The sequence below is a fragment of the Helianthus annuus genome, chromosome 16 (genome assembly GCF_002127325.2).
Source record: "Helianthus annuus cultivar XRQ/B chromosome 16, HanXRQr2.0-SUNRISE, whole genome shotgun sequence".
NCBI classification, from domain to species: domain Eukaryota; kingdom Viridiplantae; phylum Streptophyta; class Magnoliopsida; order Asterales; family Asteraceae; genus Helianthus; species Helianthus annuus.
This window is the reverse complement of record NC_035448.2, coordinates 195,197,639-195,208,011: the sequence shown is the minus strand read 5'-3', so window position 1 is coordinate 195,208,011 and position 10,373 is coordinate 195,197,639. Positions and strand designations below refer to the sequence as shown.

The 10,373-nt window shown below is 36.7% G+C and overlaps 2 protein-coding genes and 1 pseudogene across 4 annotated transcripts; 2 read left to right on the top strand and 1 right to left on the bottom strand.

The window, feature by feature from the left end:
* The first annotated feature begins 1,024 nt into the window (after positions 1 to 1,024).
* Positions 1,025 to 2,142, top strand: LOC110915174 (annotated as a pseudogene).
* LOC110915170 (protein C2-DOMAIN ABA-RELATED 8) lies at positions 2,025 to 5,123 on the bottom strand. 3 transcript variants are annotated; one of them, XM_022159826.2, is made up of 4 exons: positions 4,134 to 5,123; positions 3,668 to 3,791; positions 3,378 to 3,473; positions 2,025 to 2,474 (listed from the first exon to the last, which is right to left on the bottom strand). In XM_022159826.2, the coding sequence occupies exons 2-4, from the start codon at positions 3,782 to 3,784 to the stop codon at positions 2,148 to 2,150; spliced, it is 540 nt and encodes a 179-aa protein (XP_022015518.1). In that variant the 5' UTR covers positions 3,785 to 3,791; positions 4,134 to 5,123; the 3' UTR covers positions 2,025 to 2,147. The 3 variants fall into 3 exon arrangements, 2 of the variants coding, with proteins under 2 accessions (XP_022015518.1, XP_022015520.1); XM_022159828.2 differs by having other exon boundaries at positions 4,825 to 5,120; XR_004883363.1 differs by having other exon boundaries at positions 2,042 to 2,474; positions 3,378 to 3,477; positions 4,825 to 5,123.
* A 3,915-nt stretch (positions 5,124 to 9,038) lies between these two features.
* LOC110915176 (uncharacterized protein At4g22758) lies at positions 9,039 to 10,126 on the top strand. Its single transcript, XM_022159830.2, has 2 exons — positions 9,039 to 9,664; positions 9,757 to 10,126. The coding sequence occupies exons 1-2, from the start codon at positions 9,427 to 9,429 to the stop codon at positions 9,942 to 9,944; spliced, it is 426 nt and encodes a 141-aa protein (XP_022015522.1). The 5' UTR covers positions 9,039 to 9,426; the 3' UTR covers positions 9,945 to 10,126.
* Positions 10,127 to 10,373: the final 247 nt, after the last annotated feature.

Genomic DNA, 10,373 nt, shown 5'->3' with positions numbered 1-10,373 from the left:
ACAGTTTATGAAATGAAAACTAAGGTGTTTTGAAAACTCTGATATTTTTCCCGACACTCGGTCTTAATAAATTTTTCGTTGCAATAAACTTAAGAAACACTGGTACCACTTGTATCTGCCCACAGCTCTCGCCCAGGGGGGGTCGGGGGTTGTGAAAGGGCGGCTGTGGTGGTCGTGGTGGGTCGGCTTTGGTGGTGGTGGTGGTGGTGGAGTTGGAGGTGGAGGTGGAGGGTGGCCGGCTATGGTGGTGGTGGTGGTGGGTCGGCTATGATGAAGATGGATACGGGTTATTACAACTTCTCATACGTATTACAATTTTTTTTAAAAACGTTTATACGCCGCTCATAGGGCAATGAGAGGCGTATAGATATACGAATTCTGACACCTTTTCAGGTCATACGCTGCGTATAGGGTAATGAGGGTCGTATATACTTACTTTTTCTGAAAAGTTGCTAGAAAGTGTATTTCTATACGCCTCTCATTAACCTATGAGCAGCGTATAAAAAGTTTTCTTGCCTTTTATAGCTACAAACAATTTACCTATCCATAAGTACATACGAAAAGGGGTTGGACCACACGAGAGGAACTCTGGACCACACGATGACGATCCAAAAGTGCACACACACGCACATATATCTCGTATAGTTCTCGCTCTCGTATATCTCTATACGGTTGGAATATTCAAGGTTTGTAATCTTCAATCGTTTATGGTTTTTTTTTTTTGCCATTTGTGGTGGTGTTGAGGTTGTGGTTATTGTTTTAGGTCGTGTTGGGGTTGTGGTTGTTGCTTGCGGTGGTGGATTATGGTGGTTGACGGTGGTGAGGTGGTGGTTGTCGTGGTGTTTGGGTTGGGGGTGGTGGCTGTTGTGATGGTGGGTGGTGGTTGTGATGGTGGTGGGTGATGGTTGTGGTATTGGTGGGTTGGCTGGGGTGGTGGTGGTGGTGTTGGTGGGTCGGCTGTGGTGGTGGTAGGTTGGTTGTGGAGGTGGATGAGGTGGTTGAGGGTGGTGGTGGGCTAAGGTGATGTTGTGGTGGGTGGTGGTTGTGGTGGTGCTTGGATTTGTTTTTTTATTTTTTACAATATATTTTTGACGGTCGAGTCTAACGCTATAATTGCATGCTTTCTCCCCAAAAAAAGTTGTAGAATGAATTTATAAGGGCCTTGTGGCCTTGTTTCAGGATTTTTCCTAGTTATATTAAGTAAATGAATTAATCATAATTTTCTAATGCGCGTGTGTGTTTCTTTATAACCCCAAATTTTTCTTTATAAACAAATCTATGTCTACCTAAATCTTCCACGAACTCGCCACCTATCTTTACAGACAGTGGCGAAGCTTGAGATTTTCGAACCGGGGGGCGGAAGTCATCGGAACTAAATATTTCTATAAAACTGGGGGGTCGAAAACGTATATACCGAAAAATTTCTATACGAAAACTACATACTCTCCACTACTAAGCGAAAAGTTCGGGGGGTCGGCCGCCCCTTCCCGCCCCTTAAAAGCTTCGCCCATGTTTACAGAAATGGTTTTATCGGGAAAATTAATTGGTAACGTGGAGATTAGTAAGAGCGGCGATGTCTTCCATGATATCCTCAGGCACAAATCGCACGAGGTGGTTGCAGCATCCCCAGATAAGGTTCATGACCGTGAGCTACATGAGGGTGAGCGAGGGGTCACTGGATCGGTCACTTCACTCATGGTATGTATCATATGACTTGTTTCTTTCTCAAATCTTGTGTAACATATTGATTAATGATAACTTTGAATATGCATGGAAAAAAGAGGGAAAGAAGAAATTCTCGAAACATATAATTGAATCAGTGAACGAGGAACAAGGAAAACCATATGATTGTGTACAAGGTAATTGGATGGGATCTTGTGGATGAGCTACACAAGAGCTTCGTAATCACATGGCATGTTGAACCAAAGGGTGATGATTATATGTGGCGGTGTTGGGGCATGGAGAGGCTCTCACCTCCCCTCAAGCCGCCAAACCGTCTAGCCTAAGTTAATGATTATATGTGGTTTGTAAACATATTTTACCCTCATGAACTTTATGAGATGTAATGGTATTGTTTAGGCAATAAAATCTTACATCAAACATGACAACAAAAACAAAAAAGGATGTAACACCTTTTTACTATGGTTTTACTCATCTTCTACCGGTACTTCATCTTGGAGTATTAAGCGATGATTTTCAATAGGAGTGATCTCTATTCGCACTTCGATTTCACCGGTTTCAGCGTTTTTCAATCGTAGGACCATATCTTGTATAATCACATCCTTATTCCATATAATGTGGCTCTCTTCAACTAGGTTGTTATGTTCATCGGGTTGAATAGTTTCGAGTTTAGTACCAGCCTGTAGATCGCGAAAATCTCTGCGCTTTTCCATGCACTCGATGTACGGATTTAAATCTATATGTGTTACTCCCATGATATCATCATCACTGAATGTGTCCTTATCATGCACGGTCTAAAACATAACATGTTCTCATTCATTAATATAACAATGGTAGAAATTATAAACCAAATTGTACATAATAGCATTCAAAAAATTATAATGAATTTTTTTTTTAGATTTTGAGACTAAAATATGTGTTTGACAAGATAGGGAAAAAACGTCCCTCCTTCATTTCATATTACTTCCAATTTGTATGATAAGACACATTTGTACCGGAACTTAACTCTATAAATATATTGGAACGCTTGACTAGTTCTTTGAAAAAAGTTTTGAGAGAAAATACTTAGGGATGAAAATGGGTATCGATATTTACCGGTAAATACCGGTACCAAAAAATATAAAAAAAAGGTACCGGTTTAATACCGATACTCGATACCAAATGCTTATCCCTACTTAGGTCATTGTCACGTATTAAATAGATTCGAGCAAAGTATTTGTCATAACAAAAATCACTGGGTCATGTGTCACATATTAAATGGCTTTGGACATGATATTTAAAAAAAAAAAAAAAAAGGAACGTTATATCCACCTTTATGGAAATCTTTCAAATGTGTGTAGTAAAAGTATTCCTTCTAATCTGATTAATGTTCAAGTCTTCTATGGTAAATACCGATGTAAATTAAATACTAAGTTTAAAGGATCTACGTGTAAATTAGTTCTATTTTTTTAAAGAAGATAATGGTTGCATCTTCACAAAACTAAAAGAAGAGACTTAAAAAAATGTTACAACGTTATATTACTTTTTTTATAACAAATTTATAAGTGAGTTAATATTCACGCATCTCTCTCTTCTATCTATCTCTATACATACATATATATATATATATATAGAGAGAGATAAAATAAAATAAAAAATGTGTGAATAAGATTTAGAGATGTGGGAAAAATAAGAGCCATTTATAATAGGCTACTTACAAGTGTGATTAGAGCCTTAGGGTCCTTAATGATCATTGTCAGATCACAATCCCACACAGGATTGGAATTTTCCTTCACCACCGTGGTTTTTGTTTTCTGCCTTAAAACAAAAAAAAAATGTTTTAGATGAGAAAATAAATCTTATACCCCCTTTATCTTTCTCTATACATATATAGATATAGAGAAAATTGATGTAAAAATAAAATTTCGGGGTGTAAGAATAGCATAAACTTTTAAATAAAGAACCCCTTCAACTATTAAAAAAAACATACGAAAATAACAAACTCGACCTGATGATCCAAGGTTGCGATTACATAAGGATCACTCGTGCCCCGGGTCCAATCACAAATCGCGAGATTGGTCCCTTTCTTTATTGTTAGCTTCAAAACTCCTATCACTCCTTCCATTTGATCTCTGCAAATTTGTTCTTAAAGATCTTAATTATTTTCATCATAATGTTAGAAGGTTGGATAATTTTGGTTTATTATTCGTTCATAAATGAAAAGATAGAGGCCAACAAAAAATGGTTGATAGATAAATAAGGAGACCTTGTCAAACCCTTCTTCCATCCCTTTTACATGTGAGGTTGAGACCTATCATTTACTCCCTCATGGATAAGATTATAAACATTGCATTTATGTTTTTTTCAAAGTATTTTAGAAAATACATATTTTCTATTTATAGAAATTAGGTTATGCAAGTAATTACAAAATAAATATAGAAGTGAATTATAAGAACCTATAACAATAATCTTACCATAAAATATAGAAACATGGGCGGAACAAGAAGGGGTTCAAGGTCTCGAGGGAACCTTCGATCCATAGGTCAATCAAATCTTATATTTAACTCGCACCACCGACCTTACAAATTTGTAGATTATTGGATTATAGATTTATAGCAGTCAAAAGATTATCTAAACAGATGAAAGGTGATATAGGTAGGGGTGTTCAAGATCGGATTATCCGGTTTTCGGATATCCGAAAATCGGATATCCGAAAAGTTTGGATACTGAATTTCAATATCCGAATCCGTATCCGAAATATCGGATATCCGAAATTCGGATATCCGATATTTCAGATACAGATTCGGATAATAAAACGGATATCCGAATTAAGAAAAACAAAAAAAAATTGTTTCCTGTATTCAAACACAAACAGGCTTTATGCTTTCTAGATCTTTTCTATAATCTATAAAATGGTTTCCTATCCTCTGATTATGCAAAATGCCAACGAAATTAAATTAAAACAAATGATATAAAATAATCTTAAAAACAAAATGGCTACAAATTCGAATTAGTTACAGATATGTGGCAACGAAATCAAATTAAATGAAATAAAATAATGTTAAAAACAAAATGGCAACAAATTCAAATTAATTACAGATCTGATCCATTAAAAAATTCAAATGTATTTGTGACATCTGGATGTAAGACGACGACGATACAAACCCAACGACAGTGATGATGTGGTGGGGGAAGAGGAGCGGCAACGAGAGAGGGCTTTAAATCAGGAAGATACGCAACTGTGTGAGGAGATTTGGTGGTTGTCTTCAGTAGAGATTTGGTTGTTGGTGCGTCGTGTAACTGTACACCGACTTCCAAATGTAGAAGACGATGGTCTGTAGAGTTTATTATGATGCAGAGGGTTGAATAAGAGTGTGATGATTATGATTGAAGCTTTAGAGTTTAATGGAGGGGAAGTGGTGAAGTGGAGGCATGGTGTGGAAAAGGAAGATGTAAGATTTTTCTAGAATACATCATTAAATATATTTAATATTAAAAAAATAACATAATTTCATAGTTCGGATATCGGATAATCCGATTATCCGAAATTTTCCAAAACTCACATCCGAATCCGAATCCGAAATTTCGGATTATCCGAAATTTCGGATTATCCAATTTTCGGATATCCGAAATTTCGGATATTTCGGATACGGGTTTTCAGATATTTCGGATTCGGTTTCGGATTCGGATTTTTTTGAACACCCCTAGATATAGGCTAGGCCTGTTCAAATCAATCGATACCCGAATAAACCAACCGATCTGTTTATGATTCGGGTAGAATGGTTCGCATATATCAAGCTCGGGTTAGGCATAATTAGTTATTCAGTTAGCATGATATTTCTCGGGTTGGTTATTATGTTGGTAAATCACAATTGGGTAACCCCCATTAACAACATATTTTTTCCTAGGTCATTTTTTTTGTATTCCCACCCGATTTAACACTCGCTAGATATCGTCAACAATGCGTTTCCAAGTTTGGTTTCGTTTCTTCAAGGTATGATTTCTCGGTTCCAGACTTCCATCGTTTCATCATTTTAGATTACAAGAAGTTTGTACTTGCAAAATCTATATCTATAACATATTTGTGGCTTTTATAACTATTTAAATCTTTATTATTCTAAATCATAACTTTTTTACCACATATAATGATATTATCAACACTTATAAACTATTGACATAACATATTCATTAAAACCAAATTATATATCGGGCCATTGGTTGTGAATTGTGAATTATGATTGGGGATTTGTGGCTGCTAAATTTGATTAAGTGGGCTGAATATTGACGGGCTTCTTAACTAATTGGGCTATGAAAGTTTATGGGCTTATAAATCTATTCGGTTTTAGAAGATCGGTTTTTCGACTTCAGTTGATCGATTTCAGACTTCGAGTACGGCTGATTGACGGGATGCATTAGGTTTGTTAAATTTCCTTAAGTTACATTTTTCATTTTTTAGTTATAGAGATATTGGATTTAAGTAACCTTAACTTTCAATATTTGGCCAATAGCACTCCCAATTAAGGAATTGTACCAAACCATTTCCAACTTTCAACGTATTTTCCTCTGGTCCTCCCAAACTAACTAAACCCTAACCCAGTTAGTTTTTTTTTTGCTAATGTGGCACTTGTGTAGTGACGTGGCATCTGATGTGGTCTTTTTTATGATGTAAATTTGATGTGGCACTAATTTTGATGGTGTGGCATCTGATGCGGCACTTGTTTAGTGATGTGGCATCAGACGTCAGCTAGTTGGGTTAAGGTCAAGGAAAATAAGTTGAAAGTTGGGAGTGGTGTGGTACAATTCGTACTTTGAGAGTGCTATCGCCCAAATGGTGCAAGTCGGGTTGTTTGCTAGTAAAAATAGAATATAAAAATGAAATTAAAACGCAAACCCTAACACCCATGAACAGAATTACGGATCTAGGAAGCTACACCCCCCCCCCCCCACCTCATCTTCACCAATTCATGCAAATACCCGCATACAACCCCAGTGTCTCCCAAACCTACAAATACACACATACAAAATCACCTTAACAACATGCAATCAACATCCTTCGCCCGTCAATTTCTAGTTCACTTTTCGGTTCAATTGAACTAATCTCAAGAACCGGATAACATCCATAAACCAAGTTGTCACAAGGACACACCTATACAAACACTCACTACAATGCTATAAACATATATTGTAGCATTGAAAGACAAAAGTACCACCTATACACAAATGTTAAATAAAGTTGAAGTTATAAATAAGAAATAATATGTATACAATAGAAACTATTTATCTCATAGAGCTTAGTTTAAAGAATAGGATACTATAACATTTTTCATTTCCTTTTTTAGTCCAACCTGGTCTTTCTTTTAAAATCTCTAGTGTTTAATATTATTTGTCATAATATTGTACATATGTTGTTATTGTATTGAACCAAAGGTAAAGTTTTATATTTTCTTTGACAAAAACATAAGCATAGATCAGTAACGAATTTTGTGAATTTGAACCATCTTTTATCTAGGAAAAAAAATGAAAAATGTTACTTTCGGTTATGGATGTTCGTGGATAGGTTTTAGCTCAAAACCATAACTATAACCATGATGTCGGTTAATGGGAAACCATAACTGGTCGGTTATGGTGGTTTTTGTTAATCAGTTTTGAATGTTATAATGGGTCGGTTATGGGTAGTTAACTGTTAATTTAGGCCTATATAAAATAGCTCAATTTTTTTGAACATGTAATAAATTGTATTACATATTTCCATATATTAGCATATTACATAGTATTACAAATACATATAATCTATAATATTAATATTGATTATTACCGGATATTCAAACAAAGTGATATGATATATTTCATGATTTCAAATAAACATTCTAACAAAACGATATGAAATGACCCATAACTTTAAAAACATTTAACCAAAAACATTAAATATTTAAAAAAAATGGTGAAAAGTCCTAAATCTAACAAAGATTTTACTACATGTCGGTTTGGTTCAGTTATGGTAGGTATGGAAACATTGATAACCATAACCGACCTGTTACTTTGGGTTTTCTAGAAAACCATTAACCGACCCACCAATTTTTATTTGGTTCGATTTTAATTAATTCGGTTATAGGTTGATTAATTCGGTTTGTTGCACACCCCTAGTTTCTGTTATGAAACAATTTTAATTTTAATGAGCAAGTAGAGGTATTGCTAGATTTTAATCCGTATTTTAAATTAGGTCTATTACAATTTACAAAGCCCAAATCGTTCATCACGATTCGGTTTGAATCCTTGATCAGGTTTTAATTTTCAATTATGTAGTTTTGTAATAATAGAGAATAAAAACCATTAAAACTAGACTATTAGACTGGGGTGTATGGTTAATCACTCTAGGGTGATTGAGTGATTCTCTATCAATAATATTATGTCATGTCAACTCTCCATTTTGCACTCAATTAAGCTGGAGGGTGTGGGGGCGCCACCCTCGCCAACTGGACACCTATACCCCCCCCCCCCCTTCGCCATCGACCACACCCCCGGCGCTATGCCGTGGCGCCATGGTGGTGTCGCCAACATGTTAACGAGAGAAGAGGGGCGTTTTCAGGTGGGGACCATGTTCTAAACCAAAGATTTTTTTATTTTTATTTTTTTAGTTTTGGTTAATAGGGGGCTCCATCCACACCCTGCAATTTAAAGGGGACTCCATGACTTAGTTGGATCCTAGGTGACGCTGACGTGGAGCTTAGATGGACTTGACAAAGCCCATGTGGCTCCATCCACACCTCATAGCCTTAGGGTGTATGGTTAATCACTCTAGGTGGTTTGAGTTGTATATTTTTTATTGGTTCTTCTCTCCTCTCTCCTCTCTCTCTCTCCTCCATCACTCTTCTCCACATCGGTGACTATTCCCCCATTTCCCTCACCGAATACCCACTCACCGAAACCATTCCTCACCCCGGTGTGGTCACTGCTCGGTGACTCCCCCTCCCCGCTTAACTCCCCGCACATCATACCCCCCACCCTTACAAACTAATTAAATTGTCCATGGCTTTATAACCTAGTGTTATCTTGAGGATGGGATAAGATTTTGGGACAAATAGATTCTGGGTTTGATTCCTACATTGAGGTTTTTTTCTTATATTTATTGGGTTTCCTAATGAATTTGAATTGGTGTATAACCATTAAGTCTAGTAGAGATAGATATGATACACAATAATACTCGGATGGTCTATCAATGTTTCAAATTTTCTGTTAAAAAGACAAAGTAATTAAATTCTAGAAAATAAATGTAAATAAATAACTACTTTACTGTTCAAAAAGATAAACCCTTTGAGCACAAGAAAAAGCCCGTTGGGTCGGCTATATTCTCCCATCTTCTAGACTCGTTATATAAAGAAACGCACGCTCAAATTGCAACCAACAAACACGCACGCAAGCAAGCCCTAACCCTAATTCCCTCTAATCCTTTATTCTTGGTTTATCATATCATCTCACCCCTTCGTAATTCCAGTTGTGAATGGTGGAACCCTTATTTCATTGTTGGATGATCTCCCCTTTTCCCTTGATCAGGGGGATCTCTTCTTTTGGATCTTGCAAACAAGGCTGGTACTACCGCTGCATCGGTGTCGACCCGTGAAACCCGACTCGTATTTGATTACACATCTCTTTTTTACTTTAATCACACCCGTTGTAGTTTTGTTATTATCATTCGCATTCGTTTGATTGTTTACTTGTTTGGATATTTGTTAAAAATTGTTAAAAACAAGAAGTGTTTGTTTTGAGAACATGTTGCTAACTAAGAATAAGAAGAATCAGGCCTCGAAAGGTTCCGGAAACCGGATTTTGATCAATGTTACTGTCGTTGGAAGCGCCGGCCCGATTCGGTTTGTTGTGAATGAGGGAGAAGTTGTGGCGGATGTTATCGATACCGCGCTTAAGTTGTACGCTCGGGAAGGCCGGCTTCCTGTGCTTGGATCTAATTATAATGAGTTTGTTTTGTATTGTCCTGTTGCTGGGACCGAAGGTTGGGTTTGTTTTCAATCGTTGATGTTGTGTATGATTGCTGTATGATTTGAATTGGATTGGATTGAATTGAATTGAATTGGTTTTGTACAGCTTTGAAGACTTGGGAAACGATTGGATCGGTGGGGGTTAGGAATTTCATGTTGTGCAAGAAACCGAAGCAGAAGGTGGTTAATGATGACGATGGAAAACCGGTGGCTGTGGGAGTAACAAGGAAGGGTTCTGGAAGCTGGAGGGCTTGGTTCAACCAGTCAATCAATCTTAAAGTATCATCTCATTGAATGGTACATCAACTGATTTTTTTATGATTTTTGAATATGAGTTTAAGTTGAATGGTACATTGGTACATCAAACTGGTTTTTGTAATTTCTTGAATTTGAGTGTGTTTACTTTTGGAGTATTCTTGATTGTTATTATAAGACAGTGATGAGTTTTGATGTTGTATGTGGTTAGGGTTTTGTTTGCTACTTTGCTTTCAAATCAATTGTCTGTTTCCTAATACTAGTGTTCGTACTGTCCTATGTAATGTTAATTGTTCTCTGTCAAATCACTTAACTAACCAATATGACAAAAACCATTGAAATTATTTTTGTTAAAACGTTAGGGTGTGCGGAGCGGTAGTCGGCAAAACTCGGCAAACCGTTTTGCCGAGCAGCAAACACCGCCGCCAAGGTTTTGCCGACGCGGCGAAGGTTGTGGTGCGGGGAGGG

Bases quoted from the DNA above. Each gene is read 5' to 3' on its own strand.
- LOC110915176 (XM_022159830.2), top strand. From the start codon at position 9,427: ATGTTGCTAACTAAGAATAAGAAGAATCAGGCCTCGAAAGGTTCCGGA. The intron at 9,665-9,756 runs GTTGGGTTTGTT...GGTTTTGTACAG, and splicing joins TCCTGTTGCTGGGACCGAAG to CTTTGAAGACTTGGGAAACG.
- LOC110915170 (XM_022159826.2), bottom strand. From the start codon at position 3,784: ATGGAAGGAGTGATAGGAGTTTTGAAGCTAACAATAAAGAAAGGGACC. The intron at 3,474-3,667 runs GTCGAGTTTGTT...GTTTTAAGGCAG, and splicing joins TCGCAACCTTGGATCATCAG to AAAACAAAAACCACGGTGGT. The intron at 2,475-3,377 runs GTAAGTAGCCTA...GTTATGTTTTAG, and splicing joins CTAAGGCTCTAATCACACTT to ACCGTGCATGATAAGGACAC.